Here is a 16,095-nt window from a genome sequence, read left to right as displayed (position 1 = left end):
TACTCAGCTTTGTAAAGCTGGATATCCACATGCAAAATAATTGGACTGGTACATTATCCTATATATTAACTCAAAATGAATTAGACACCAAAACATAATGGGAACTATAAAACTCTTAGAAGAAAACAGAGGAAAAAATTCATAACATTGATTTGGCAATTATTTCTTGGATATGACACCAAAAGCATAGCCAACAAAAGAAAAAATTGATAGATTGGACTACATCAAAATTAAAAATTTTATCACAGGACACAATCCATATAGTAAAAAGGCAACCCACAGAATGGGAGAAAATATTTCAAATCATATCTGATAAGGGGTAGTCATACAAAATATAAAGAAATCGTATAACTCATCATCATCAGTGATGATAATGTGTGTGGTGTAGAAAAACTCAAATTCATCTTATGTCCTCCTCTCCCACTCTGCCATCAGAGTGCCAACAGGTCTACTACCTTAGACCCAGAGACCTACTGCTTGACCCCCCACAAATTCTGCCACTTTCATTTCATTTCCTGAAAAATCAGGAACCCAATTAAAAACTGGGCAAAAGGTTTGAACAAGAATTCCTTCGAGGAAAATATACACATGGCTAAAAACCACATGAACAAATGTTTGACATCACTAATATTTAGGGAAATAGAAATTAAAATCCTGGTGAGATACCACATCACATCCCTTAGGTATAAAAAAATGGATTTAGGTGAAATTTTAAGTCATAAATAAGATAAAGTAATCTTTCATAAATGTAGAATATTTGAGATGGTTGTGGGAGTCCTGGAAAAAGGATACATTTTACTTGAAGTAAAATTCTACCAGACCTGTAGTCTGGTAGAACTGCCATAGCAAAATATTATAGACTGTGTGGTTTAAAGAACAGAAATTTATTTCCTCATGGTTCTAGAGCCTGGAAACACAAGATCAAGGCACTGGCAGGTTCAGTTTCTTCCAAACCCTCTCTCCTTGACATGCAAATAGCTACTTTCTTGCTGTGTCTTCACATGTATTGTCTTTTGTGTGCTCATCTTTGGTTTCTCTCTGCATATCTTACTTTTCTCATAAGAACACCAGTGGAATTGGATTAGGGCCTAAACTAAAGGTTGTCAGAAGCCATCCGTGTACTATACATGAACCAAGTCGGCATGGAAGACTTTGGGTAGGAAAGTCTGGTATCTGGGAACTCGTAGAGGTACTCCTGCTGGTGAAACTGCCCAAATACATGTAACATTCAACCTAGTTCTGCCAGGTTCCACATAGCACAGGAGATGGGGTGACCTGCTGGAGCCACAAAGCAACACAGCCTCTCAGAGATGGGTGTGGCTTGCCAAGATACTAATCAACCTGTTGATCCCAAGACACCATGAAGCAAGATTTCACCCACTGAAACCTTATGCCTCCCTTTAATGTACTCCCTTAAATAAATAAACAACTGGAGCCATTTTCTAGCTGTTCTGTTCCAGTTCTGAACTGGAAGAAACTATCAGGCACCCCCTTAAAACTATTTTTCTGATTTTGTCTCTTATTTCTTCACTAATTACTTCAGACTGTATTTTTTTTCAGGTGGCTTATCCCCTTCTGAGCAGGAAAAAATTACCCTGGCAAGGTTCTGGCTGTCTCAAGATAGACTTTATTTTAATTTAATTACCTCCCAAAGGCCCTGTCTCCAAATATGGCTATATCATGAGACAATACAGGGCGTTGAAAGTTCAATATACAAATTTTGAGGAGATACAATTCTGCTCATAACAACTAATACTAAAAAAGAAAAAAAAACACAGAAAACAACAAGTATTGCTAAGAATTCGGGAAAAAAAATAATGGAATCCCTGAGCATTATTGGTGGGAATGTAAAATCAGCTTCTATGGAAAACAACCCAAAAGTTTTTAAAAAAATAAAAATAGGGAGCAGTGTGAAGAAGAGGAGCCAAGAATGACACCTGACCAACCAGAACCTTGTGCTGCTGCATCTCCTTGGTAGTTTCTATTTCCCTCTGCAATCAGGGTCATGCCTAGGAGAAAGGCTGAAGGAGGTGTGAATGGAGAAAAAGCCAAGGTGAAAGATGATCCACAGAGAAGGTCTGCAAGGTAGTCTGAAGAACCTGCTCCTCCAAAGCCAGAGCCTAAACCTAAAAGGACCCCTGCAGAGAAGGAAGAGATAGTGGTACTCAAAGGGAAAAGGGGGAAATCTGACACTGACAAGAATGGGAAGAGCCCTGGTAAACTGGAGATGCCCAAACTGACCAGTCACAGAAAGCTGAAGGTGCCGCAGAAGCCAAGGGATGTGTGTGCGTTTTTGATAACTACTGGTGACTGTACATTTGAAATACTTTTATCAAGCTTTTATAAAAATGCAAAATTTTGTTTTTCTTTTTTTTATGACTATGTTATTAGCACACAGAATACTTCATTGTTATTTAGGGGGTAGGAAGGAGCATATGTTGCTTGTAGTATATCTCCAAAGCTGGATTGCTGTGAGGAAAATGTGTTTCCCTGCTAATTTTGAGAAGCTTCCTCTTGTTTCCCAGAGAAATTCCCTGACATCTGCACACACAGTCACCTTGGAACAAATGCCTTGTGGTGTAGAAAAACTCAAATTCATCTTATGTTCCCCTCTCCCACTCTGCCATCAGAGTGCCAGCAGATCTACTACCCTAGACCCAGAGACCTGTTGGAACTTGATCCTCCCCAAATTCTGTCATTTTCATTCCACTTCTTGAAAGTCAGGGTCGACTTATAGAAAGATGTTAAACAAATTGCTAAATGCTAAATGTCAACTCTTTCTAAACTTTCCCTATTCAGAGTGTCACACTGGGTTTTATAGTGGATTTATGATTTTGGTAGTTCAACTAAGAACAGAGTTTGAAAGTTGTTGTATCCTGTTGACGACTGTCAGCCCATGTCCTGCCTGAAATAACATGATTGTTTATGAAGAGTATCCTTAATAAAACTGGGTATGGTTTGAAAGAAAATTGAAAATAGAATGACCATGTGTTCCATTTCTGGCTATATAACCAAAAGCAAGCAAGCAATGAATTCTCAAAGAGAACTGGTTTTTAAAAATGAGCCAAGTTCATAGCTGCATTTTTCACAATAACCAAAAGGGGGAAGCAGTCCAAGTGTCCATCAACTGCTAAGTAGATAAACAAACTGTAGTATATACGTATAATGGGACATTATTCAGCCTTTAAAAATTAAAAGAAGAAAGTTCTTACACATATAATAACATGAATAACATTGAAGACATTATGCTAAATGAAATTAGCCAGCCAAAAAAAGATAAATACTGTATGATTCTATTTATATGAGGATGTAGGGGAGTGAAATTTATGGAGACAGAAAGTAGACTAGAGATTACCTAGCAGGGAGGGCAATAGCAAATTATTGTTTAATGAGTACAGGAGTTTCAGACTTCAAAGAAAAAAAGAGTTCTGAAAGCTCTACAACAATATGAATATTCTTAAGATTACTGAATCTTACACTCAAAAGTGGTTTAGGTAATAAATTTTATGTTATGTGTATTTTACAACAATGAAAAATAAATAAAACAAACAAACAACAACAATAAAAAGCTTTGGAGGTAAAAGAGGAGGAAAGCCAATAGAAAATGGATGGAGGAGTTGGACACAATGGATAACACTGAAAAGCAAGTGGAAAATTTTAAACCTTTATAAAACTGCTTCAGATTACTAAATAGGGAAGTTTTAAGCTACTAAATTTTGCTGAAACAGACAAATGTTTTATGAGTTCCTTTTTTTTTTTTTGGTTGTCCAGAAATATGCTGCAGGTGTAAGAATGAACCCTGTAAATCTTGATCTTTTCCCCCGCTTTGCCCATTAGAACCAGAAAACATACTTTAAGAGCAGCCACCAAACAACCCAGGCCTCCTCTAACAGCTGCTGCACATTTGCAAGGTTCTCTTTGGAAACCACTGGTTCAGGATCCTAATGAGGTTATTACCAATCCAGCTGTTCTTGAATTGGTAATAAGAGCAGCATGATGACATTGGCTTGCAAGCTATTCAAACAAATTGGAAAATCTGGTAAGAGAGTTACGTATGTGCAGTTATCAAAGTACTAAGTCACACCATTAATGTTACAATTATGTTTCCTAACACGCAGCCATCTTTGAACATCTACTAGAAATCAAAAGCCATTGCCTGATAAGGCAACAGGAAAGTGGGAAGTACGAAACCTGTATAAAACTGTTCTACTTTCTGATCAGATTGATTTTCCACTTGGATTTTGCTAATGTTTATGCAGATGTATCTACCATTTGTTCGTAATATTCTAAGAATTCTTGTATAACCTTCTTTAAAGACATAAGATGGTATATAATTTATCATAATTACATTTTAATTTATTTACTCCTCAATTAATTAAATTTTATAAGCAGATGCTATCAGCAATGGCTTTATTACTGGCAACAGTTACTATAATAATCAAAATAAATGTTAGCATTTATGAAGAGTTGAAAAGTGATGACAAAGCTGAAAATGATGAGAAGAAAATTTATTTAAATGATTAAAACTTGAGTCTACTATATTCTGAGTTGTTGGTTTTTTAAAGGAAGTGATTCCCATTGTCTTAAAAGTGCTTTACCACTTTATTGTTCAGAGAGTTTAATATCATTTAGCAGACTTTAGGAAATTCTGTATTAAAATTTTAATAAAAAATGGAAAACCCAATTTGGGCACTAATCTTTGAGAGAGAGAAATACACTTGAGCATGCATAGATAAGAGTAACTACAATGGAAAAGTCTAGAATCATTTTGCATGATAAATGATTAATAAAATGAGGAATACTAACTTGGAGAAATTTTGAGGGACAATATTTTCATGTTAAAATATTTAAAGAATATTAGATAAAAGATAAATTTAATTTTGGTGGCACTAGAGGACAGAAATATGACCACTGGGTATAAATTAGAGTGGAGAAACACTTTCACCAATATAAAGATAATAATGATATCTCTCAACCTGAGTGAACATGGAAGTGGGTTCTTCCCTAGTCAGGCCTCAAATGAGATCACAGCCTTGGTCCACACTTTGTTTTCAGGCTCATAAGACCCTAAGCAGAGGTGCTCATCAAAGCCTTGCTAACATTCCCTATGCACAGAAACTATAAGATTAATGTATGTATATGGTTTTAAGTGGCAAAAAATTTTAATAGTAGATAATTAATACACCTCGGCATCAGGGGAAAGGGAGTACCTAAACATGGGTCTTCACTTCTAATTCTATCCTTGGTTCCTTTAGTCCTTGAACAAGTGTTTATTGAGTCCCTAGATATCAATCATATATTAACAATGTTGATAAAAATGCTTGTTCACCTAAGGTCTTCCATTTTTGTTATATCCTGGCATCCTCTTCAATGTCAGGCAGTCCTCAAGGGTATTTAGCTTTCTCTACTGTCATCTGCTGAGGTTTTCACAGCAAATTCTTCCATCTGGATCTAAAGACCTCTCAAGTTCTTCATGCAATTAGGGTTGTATCTGGACCATTCTCAGTCAGAGAACATAACTGGCTGCTTCCTGAGCTGGTTGGACTGTGTAAAAACTCTGTAGAATTGCATCAGACCTTTGGCCTATTTGCAATTGGTCCAATTTCATCAGACAATTTGTCCCTTAATCACCTCTGCTTCATATTTTCCAGAATATGGTGGCCCATACTTTATGGACTTGAGAAGGGAGCACAAGACAATGCCTACAATGTTTCCATCCAAATTGATCTACTTAGGACACAACCAGTTCTCCTGTGAATTAGATAAAGTAATCACCTCTGAGTCATTGCAGTCTCATTCACTATGGCTTGGTGTTTTTGTGGGAATAAAAGGCTTCCCTTCCCCAGCTCAGCATAAGAAACTAGGGTTAGTTAAGGAGATATGAATTAGATTCTACCTCTCACTTCCTTCTTAGATGGGTACTTTTTCCCCTCCCCCCTTTTTTGGTACTGGGGATTGAACCCAGGGATGCTTTATCACTGAGCCACATCCCAAGCCCTTTTATTTATTTTTTAAATTTTGAGACAGGGTCTCTCTAAGTGGCTGAGGCTGTCCTCAAACTTGTGATCCTCCTGCCTCAGCCTCTGGAGTTGCTGGGATTACAGGTGTGCACCACCATACTTGGAAGATGGGTGGTGTTGTTGTGTTTTTTTGTTTTTGTTTTTTTTTTTAGTGCACAAACTGCAAGCCATATTGACAGTTTGTAGTGTGGGCTAGGTGGATAGAGGCCAGGATACATTTAAAACCTAACACTTTTGTACTCTAACTCCCATTTCCCTTCCCTCAGCTCAGAAGATCTTCATGTTTTCAGAAGATGGGAGGGGAAAGAGTATGGAGGAATTGGCTCACTTATTCATCCAGATCCTCTTGAAGAATTTGAAAATTTGTCCTGTTGTGGTAGCAAATGCCTGTAACCACAACTACTCAGAAGGTTGGGGCAGGAAAATTGCAAATTTAAGGCTAGCTCAGCAACTTACTGAGATCTCGTGACTGTTTCAAAATAAAAAATACAAGAAGCTGGATATGTAGCTTAGTAGTAAAGAACCCATGAGTTAAATCCCCAGCACAGAAAAAAATATTAAAAGTTTGAAATCTTGTTTTACTTAAAGTAACCCTTTTGAAACAATGGAAGTTTTAGATTGCATTACTTGTAGCCCAGATGGGTAAAAGTCACAGGGTGAGAGATATAGAGCAGAACTCATCACTACAATTAATTGATGCTAGTATTGCCAAACATTGCTCTAAGCACTTTACATCACTTAATCCTTAAAAAAGCCCTATAAGATGACCATTTTGGCCTGATTTTATAGATGATGAAAGTGAGGCTTGTAAAGTTAATGTCTCTAATACTGAAGCCTTAAGGAAGCAAAAAGGGGATCTAAAACTGTAACTACCTGATGCAAATAATTTTGAGTTAATACTTTTAGTTCTACTATATGCCTAGCACTGCTGGATATGCTAGGGCTATATCAGCTTTAAACCACCATGCCACTTTAGAACATGTTGGAGAGTTGAAAATTCTGAATCACCAGAAGCAAGCCTAGAAACAACTTGTCTGATATAGTTTTTATTAAATAGTAATGTATAGCATTCATTTGAATAAATAGGGAAATTAAAGCTTGAAAGAAATAATAATTTATTCCCGTAACTCCAAGAATCAGAACACAATTTCCCTTTATAATTCCCCCAAGTGTTAATTAAACTTTGAGTACACAGTAATATTTAAGAAACTGCTATAATGCTAAGGATGTGAGGATGTGACTAAGGATATAGTCACTAAGAATGTGACTACACTTCGGCGGAGTACAAAGTCAATGAAAAAGACACCTTTCAAAAAGAATATCTCAAAGCGTTGGCTAAAGAGTTGTTCAACTTGCTGTTGGATAATATACAATCTCATAGAGAATTAACCTGAGTATTTGAGAAATGGAGATGTGGAATCAGCAAACCATAATCAAACTGTCAGTCACTCTTTGGGAATGTGCCATGAAATATTTACTGCAATCAGCAGGAATCATAAATGATACAGTGTAGCATGGCTTCAGATGGGCCTCTGGGAGAAATATCATATAAAGCTCTTCTGTTCCACACTCTTTAATTCAAGGAGAGTGACAACTAAAAGTCCTTGCATTTACTATAATTTTTGTGTAATAATTCAGGAATGCACCAAGAGATAATAACAGAAACTTCTGTTCTCTACTTTTATATCATGCAGTGAATATACTGTTTTTCTTAGCATGTGCAGCACTGTTGATGTGAGAAATCAATATATACTTTTGAGCATTACAATACTATAAAACATAATGGCAGGGTCTCTCTTTTTCTATTCCCCCTATTCCTGAGTGTGCCTAAGGGAACATTTAACATATAAAATACATATATGCAATATATAATAACTACCATTAAGGGTAATAAATGATAGAGACAACTGTATTTGCCTTATCCGGCCATTTGGCTACAATGTTTCATTCTTGTGTTCTTCAAAAGGTGATGTGTTAAATATTATCTATATGCTGATGACTTCCAAATGTACATCTTGAGCTCAAACCCTTCCCCAAATTCTAGACTCATACATGCAGTACTTAATTCACATTTCTTTTTTAATTTAACTCATGTCGTCCTCCCAAACTTATTTTCCCCAGTATTTCCTTCAAGCCACAAATCCATGTGCCCCCATAATTCTTCCTTTTCTTACATCTAATCCATCTGAAAATTATTCAATTTCAAATATAACCTGAATCTGCTCATATCTCTCCTCTTCCTCCTCTTCTTCCTCCTCCTCCTCCTTCTTCTCCTTCTCCTTCTTCTTCTTCTTAACTGGAGATTGAACCCAGGGCTACTTAACCACTGAGCTACATCCCTGGACCTTTTTTACTTTTTTGTTTCAAGTGGAGTCTTGCTAAGTTGCTGAGGCTGGCCTCAAACTGGGCATCATCCTGCCTCAGCCTCATGAGTTATAGGATAATTTGCTTCTCTAATAAGTTCTCTTCTTAGCCCCACAGTTCACAAATATGAGTTAAATTTCAGTCTCTTGGCCATTGGTGATAAGACACCTCAAATTCATCTAGTCTGACTTTTACTTTTTACAAAAGATGTTAAGTATTAACTATTTTTTAAAGTAGAGTAAAAAATTAACAGCTTTTAAAAAATTCTTTGAGAGCACCAATGTGATAGAAGAACTTTACGTAGATTCCCACTGTGGTTGACAATGACTCTGTCCTTGACTAAACTTGAATCAGATTCTTCTGAGCCCTTTTCTTGACCTTACCTTGGCCTGTAAGAACTGCAACTGAAAGCACAATTCTTTCACTTCTCCCCAAACCTCAAGAGATGGAACAAACATTAGAATAGTTTCCATCAGCTCAAGGCTGTGTTCCTAAGAGGACAATCCTAGACCTCTTAAAATGTGTGCCTGAGAAAACTCAATGCTGTCAAAAGAATTTACCATTTAGTCCAGCCAAAACAGGCCCCTGACCTCCCTTTCCTTGAGCACTTATTTTAGAAAACTTGCAGTTGTGAATTTACTTTCTCTTTGGGATTTATCTTCTACATTCCAGGAATATCTTTCTCAAGGACCTGGGCGCCATCACTTTGAAATATAATCTTCAAGAAGTTTAGCCCTGCCCCCACCCAGTCTGTGGGAGAGTAGGAGCCTAACTTTGATAAGCACCAACACAATGAACACATCCCCACTGACATCCTTCAGTATTTCCCTTGAGCACATAGAAATGTTTTTAAAAAGACTTCTGCCTTTTGTTTCTGCAAATTTGAATTAACTTCTATATACAAGTCCCTCTCCCCACTGTAGTTAACTTAAACAAAGTATGTCTTGTCATTTTTCATGAGTGTCCAGTGAGTAATTTTATTTAACATCATGAGCTTGCTAATTTTAATGCATGACAAGTTTGCTTCTATTGCAGTGCAGTTAAAGTCGGTTAAAGTCTCAGAGACTATGTACTACACCTAGCCAGCATTTTAGGCTCCTCAAGATGATGATATTCCTTCACTCTCTCTTTGCTTTCATGGGAGATGGGTTCAAGGAAGGTCTTAAAGATGGAGCTCTGTCTCAAAAGAGAAAATGATAGTACTCTATCCCAAAGTGATGCCCAAACATCTACATCTCCAAGCCCATCTTGATAATCTAAATTCAAGCCACTCAGAAATCATGTTATTATCCCATGTGGGTCTTATAGTCTCAATGACTGTGGTACCCCCAATTATAGCAAGAAGTTGACTATGGGGTCTGGGGTTCAGGAGAGATATGAGTTTGAAGACAAAGATTTGAAATCATCAACATTCTGGTGTAACTGGCATAGTGAAATTACCCAGCAAGAACAGGTTGACTATGAGAAGAGGACCAAGGACAAAATCTCCTAGCAAGTGCTTATGTTTTTGGAAAGGGTGGAAGACTACACTATCCAGCTTTTTACATACCATAGCACATAGAAAATAGCATTCATATAGCACCCTATAGGTAAGTTACATATAAGTAAAAAAAAATATTCTTACGAATATTTTTATAATCAGTCAAGAAATTATGACAGTTGAAATTATACTTAAAGAATCTCTTAGCTCTTCCTTTCTTATTGATAAATGTAATAGCAATTTTCTCATAAAGATAAGAATAGCTTTTTTTAAGAACAGTTTTGAATTCAAATTCTCTCCTGATGAATGAACACTGTTAGGATATTCATACTTCAGCTACAATGGATATTAATATCACTGTAGTTAGAACTACATATTTAAAGATGGAATTTGGTCCTCTACTTGAAGCTCCAATAGAAAATAACCCCTACCTGGATTCTTTGTCACTGTGTCTTAAGCTATGTACTCTCTTCTTTGGGCTACTAAAGTTGATGTCCAACTTGGCCTCTCTTAGAACTAGAGAACTTACTAGAAAGCAATAATATGGTTCTAGAAAGAAGATAGATACATTTTCAGGTCTACTCTTCTTCAATGACCCCCATAGGAGCCCAGAATAAAAGTAAAATGATAGCAACCAACCAGGAAGTTCTGCAATGCCAGAATCCACCTGAGTGACACAGTTAACATCTCTTTGCTTCCTGCCTGTTAGGAAGCTCTGAGTTAAAGGAAGTCAAGTCCTCAGGAGGGAAACAAGTTAAGCAAGAGAAAAACAAATGAGTGTTGTATCCCAGAAACCAAGTGAAGGTGTGGCCCAGGAAGCCAAGTGCTGATGATACCATGAATAGATAAGGACCAAAAGATCTTGGTGGGAATAGTTTTAATAAAGTGGAAGAAGCCCAAGCATAAATTGCCATGGAGTATAGAGAAAGACAGTGAGAAGTGGGGACAACAGAGGTAGACAACTGTTTTGTAAACACTGGTTGCCACTCAGTTTCTCTAGGGTTCCTAGTTTCATGTCTTGTTTTAGCAAAATATGGTTTAACACCTGCCCCATAGGATTGTTGGAAGGATTAAAAGAATTAACATGAAAACTTTTTGAAAATTATAAGGAATCAGAAATTTATATATACGTTTATATATTATTGGGAATGTTTAGTTATATGAAATCCTGTGATTCCTCATATATATTCCCTTCCCCACAAAAGCCATCTCTTTTAAAATCTGAACTGAACGAGTGCCAATAATTTTGATCCTCTTTTATGGTCAGTGAAAACACAAGTAAATCACCCAGGATGCCACAATAAAGAAAAGAGAGGGCTGGGGTTGTAACTCAGTGGTAGAATGCTTGCCTAGTACAGTGTGAGGCCCTGGGTTCTATGCCTAGCACTGCAAAAAAGAAAAGAAATGATGTTGGTGAGGATGTAGTGAAAACGGTGCACTCATACATTGCTGGTGGGACTGCAAATTGGTGCAGCCAATATGGAAAGCAGTATGGAGATTCCTTAGAAAACTTGGATTGGAACCACCATTTGACCCAACTATCTCTCTCCTTGGTCTATACCCAAGGGACTTAAAATAAGCATACTACAGTGATGTGGCCACATCAATCACATCAATGTTTATAGCAGTTCAACTCACAATAGCTAAGCCATGGAACCAAACGAGGTGCCCTTCAATAGATAAATGGATAAAGAAAATGTGATATATATATATATATATATATGATATATGTGTGTATATATATATATGATATATGTGTGTATATATATATATGATATATGTGTGTATATATATATATATATATATACACACAAAAAAATGGAATATTACTCAGCCTTAAGAAGAATGAGAGGGCTGGGGATGTGGCTCAAGCGGTAGCGTGCTTGCCTGGCATGCGTGCGGCCTGGGTTCGATCCTCAGCGCACCACATACAAACAGAGATGTTGTGTCTGCCGAAAACTAAAAAATAAATGTTAAAATTCTCTCTCTCTCTCTCTCTCTCTCTCTCTCTCTTTAAAAAAAAAAAGAAGAATGAGATTATAGCATTTGCCAGTAAATGGATGGAGCTGGAGAATATCATGCTAGGTAAAATAAGCCAATCCTAAAGAAGGAAACACCAGATGTTTTCTCTGATATGTGGATGCTAATTCACAATGAGTGGGTGGAGTTAGGGAAGAATAGAGGTACTTTGGATTAGACAGAGAAGAGTGAAGGGAGGGGAGGGGCTTGGGGGTAGAAAGGATAATAGAATGAATCAAACATTATGACCCTATGTGCATATATGATTACACAACTGGTGTATTCCTACACCATGTACAACCAGAAGAATGAGAAGTTATACTCCATTTATTTATGCTGTGTCAAAATGCATTCTATTGTCATGTATAACTAATTGGAATAAATTTTAAAAAGAAAATAAAAATATCCTTAAGAACTGTCACTCTATGAACTATTGTATTTACTTTCTGAACAAAAGTATTTTTTATTAATAGTGACTTAACTTTGGCACAATGCTGAGAAGAAGCTGAAAGACATAATGATTCATTTCCTCAGGTTTGCAGAGAATATGAATTCTGAGGAGACCTGGAAATATAGATTTGAGCTGCATGTAGCCTTGGCTAGGCCTGAGAATCATAATGGAAGAAGACTGCTAGAAGGATTCACCAATGAACCTAGCAGGGATATTTTATATTTAGCTAGAGGAAGATCATGTTCCAGAAGAAAGGTTCCTAGACTAAAAAACTTGGCTTCCTGATCTGTTATGTTTACAGTTGTTAAACTAAGTAAAAGGTATGGGTGGTGCTAAAATGGTATCAGTATAGCTACAGGTAATTGCAACTACATACCCTCAAATATTGGAATTGGGGTTACCTTTGAAATCCAACCATTTCACTTTGCCCACATTGCTATATGATTACCTATACAGACCACTTAGCGGTTGGTTTACTTACGAAAACATCACATGGGTTGTGGCTCAGTGATCAAGTGTATGCCTAGCATGAGCAAGATCCAGATTTCAATTCCCTGTGTCAAAACAGAAATAAAGATTTCAAAACTATTTTGAAAATAATCTAAGACTTACATTGTGAAAACAATTAATATTTTCATTTTCTGAAAGCTGGTGTCAAATTAAAAATTAAAACAAAGTTAAATAGACAAGTAAAACTTCATACAAGGCAAATTGCAATGGGGAAGAATAAGGCAGAGGAAGTAAGGTTTTTAAAGGTTTGAGGTGAGCTGGTAGGAAAGTACTGGAAGACATTAGGGGGAAGTCATACACCAGCTGTTTGCTAATTGGCTTTATCCTAAGGGGAAAAACATCAACTTCTCATATCTTTATGACAGGAGGTCGTTTTACAAGGTACCCATGAATTTAGGTTCCTACTCTCCCACAGGAACTGGGAAACAAGGCTGCTATTGCCTTTGATGATTGCATTTCAAAGAGATGGCTACTCTACCCTTGAGGAAGATATTACTGAGTTGTAAAACTGGTAAAAAGATTTTAAAAAGAGTTCCATATATCTCAAAGAGAAAGAATTTACAAGTTTTCTAAAGAAAATGCTCTCAAAAAATGGAGGCCACTGGCCTCCATTTACAACTCTTCCCAGGAGGGGAATCTTAAGACCATCTTGGTCAATGGTCACATGCTAAATCATCATATAATATTGAATTAATTCTTGCTTAGTGTAATTACTGTCAGCCCTATAATCTCAGCAATTTGGGAGACTGAGGCAGGAGGATTGCACATTCAAAACCATCTGCAGCAACTTAATGAGGCCCTAAATAACTTAGGGAAACCCTGTCTCAAAATAAAAAGGGCTGGGGACGTAGCTTAGTGGTTAAGTACCCCTGGGTTCAATCTCCAGGAATGAACAAACAAACAAACAAATGCCATCTCTTCTAATTGCTATAAACCTCTAATTAGCATTATCCAATAGAACATTCTGCAATGATGGAAATGTTTTATCACCTGCACTGTTTAACATAATAGCCACAAGCCAGACAGGGCTATTGAGCTATTGAGCACTTGAAATGTGGCAATTGAGACTGTGGAACTGAATTTTAATTGATCAAAACTAAAATAGCCAAGTTTGAGTTGTGGCTGCCATATTGGACAAAACACCCTTCAACTTTAACTGATCATAATTTTATCAAGAGAAAAACTTCTGCTACCAAATGTCATGTCTATGACCTGGATCCATCCTCAAAGAGACACTATCATTGGAACCTATAGACACTGTACTAACATTGGAGGACAGAGATGAGAATTAAGTAAAACACTATATACGAAAATACCCCATTATGCCTAATACAGAATAGGTTGTCTGCAATACTAGTTTCTTTCTCGGACTCCTTCAAAAAGCCCATAATAAACTGTGCAAAACCATGAAAGTCTAGAATGTAACAAACAATAGGGCCTTGGTGGTGTGGGTGTAAAGTCCCTCATTGTTACAATACAGATGCTCTGGCTGTTTTGTGGTCTACAGGAAGTTATTCAATTTTGGAAATAATCACTCTCTTTCTGTTGTCTCAAACAAATGCCAAATGTGAAAATAATAAATTGTAAGCATTTGGGTTACCCTTGAGACATTTAATAATAATGTACTCTTGCATGATAAAGATGATGTACTCTTTTCCTTGGAAGAGTTAAAACTAACAAAATCCTTTATAAAGACTACAAAGACATACTCTTAAGATTTTTTTTATGTAAAGGCATGATTTTATAAATTACATGTTTTAAAAGAAATTATCTCTTCTTCTGGTGGTGAATTACATATTTAAGAAAATGGGATACTCGGGGGAGGGGATAGCATATTTAATGATATTTAATGGCAGAAAGGAACAATTTTGGCAAATGTGTTTCAGAAGAATATGAGGATCTTTGTATACTACAATTAGCTTTCATTTGAAATGAAGCTGCTATAGCTCCAGACTTCAGGAATTTCATATTTTTGAACCATGGGCTATAGCTAGTGTCTCCTACATCTGATGTGACTTTCTCCTACCTGTCACACTCTTTTTGTAGCATTAGAGACTGAACCCAAGGATGATCTAACATTGAGCTATATCCCCACCCCTGCCTCCCTGTTTTTGAGACAGTGTCTTACTAAATTGTTGAGGCTGGCCTCAAACTTGTAATCCTCTTGCCTCAGCCTCTTGAGTCACTGGGATTATAGGCATGTGTCACCACACCTAGCTTGATGTGGCTTTTTCTCTTTTGTTAATTACTATTATGTATTTTCACTCATTTACTGGTTTCATCTCAGTGATTTATTGGGAATTGTATAGTCATAAGTTGCCCCTACAGATGGTAAAATTTTTATAACTTGACCAGGATATTTATGTGAAAGAATCATATTGAATGAATTGTTCTTTCTGTTTCAGGAGGTTTGGGGTGTTATATTCAACCAAAAGCAGAATACTGGAACTTCTCATCTTAGGTTCTGCCATGTTGACATTTAACAATTAGGACATTTTAGCAGGTCATTTCATAATTTTTCTGAGTAGGGAGGTGTTCTACACTAACCTTTATTCTGAATCTTATGCCAAGCAGATATGACTCACCACTTGGCTAGAAATGTTTACCTTGTTTAAGCAAAATTAATTTAACCTGTGCAATTCACAATATTCAAGTTATAAAACTAGCCTAGGTATCCACCAACAGGTAAATGGATTTTAAAAAAGTGTAATAATTGGTGTTTTATTCAGCCATAGAGAAGAATGAAACTATGTCATTTGTAGGAAAGTGGATAAAACTGGAGAGCATCATGTTAAGCAAAATAAGTCAGACTCAGAAAGTCAAGGGTTAAATTTCTTCTGACACATGTGGAACTAAGAGGGAAAAAAGGTGTAGTGTGTGAGAGGTTAGGAGAGTGAGAATCTCATGAAAACAGAAGGAAAACCAGTAGGGGAGAGGAAGGTGAAATGGGAATTGGGAAGGAGGTGGGAAAGGCAAGGGAAATACTGGAAAATGAAATTGACCAAATTATGTCATGTGTATGTACAATTATTTTCACAATGATCCCCACTATTAGGTGTGATTATTATGCACCAATAAAAAATTAAATAAATAAAACTATTCAGGTTTATACAATGTAGAAATGATAAGGTTATGATTTGCTAATAAAGACCATTAAAGTAAATTCTAATAATACTTTTAAGATATTTAATTTACAATATTCTTTTATTCTCCCAGTACTGGGGATTGAACCTGGGACCTCACACATGCTA

At 36.5% G+C, this 16,095-nt stretch overlaps 1 protein-coding gene across 10 annotated transcripts in view; it reads right to left on the bottom strand.

The window, feature by feature from the left end:
* PRSS35 (serine protease 35) overlaps positions 1 to 16,095 on the bottom strand; it is a 78,610-nt gene that overhangs the window by 48,675 nt on the left and 13,840 nt on the right. For all 10 annotated transcript variants that reach the window (XR_014022047.1, XR_014022048.1, XM_081294890.1 and 7 more), the window contains one exon: positions 12,816 to 12,888. Coding sequence is in view for 5 of the 10 variants with exons in the window: in XM_081294890.1 (XP_081151016.1) it covers positions 12,816 to 12,823 (8 nt within the window). In the remaining 5 variants the exon portion in view is untranslated. The remainder of the gene's footprint in view (positions 1 to 12,815; positions 12,889 to 16,095) is intronic.

The sequence above is a fragment of the Spermophilus citellus genome (assembly GCF_964194105.1).
Source record: "Spermophilus citellus genome assembly, chromosome: 5".
In the NCBI taxonomy this organism is placed as follows: Eukaryota; Metazoa; Chordata; class Mammalia; order Rodentia; family Sciuridae; genus Spermophilus; species Spermophilus citellus.
This window is presented reverse-complemented; position numbering and strand designations above follow the sequence as displayed.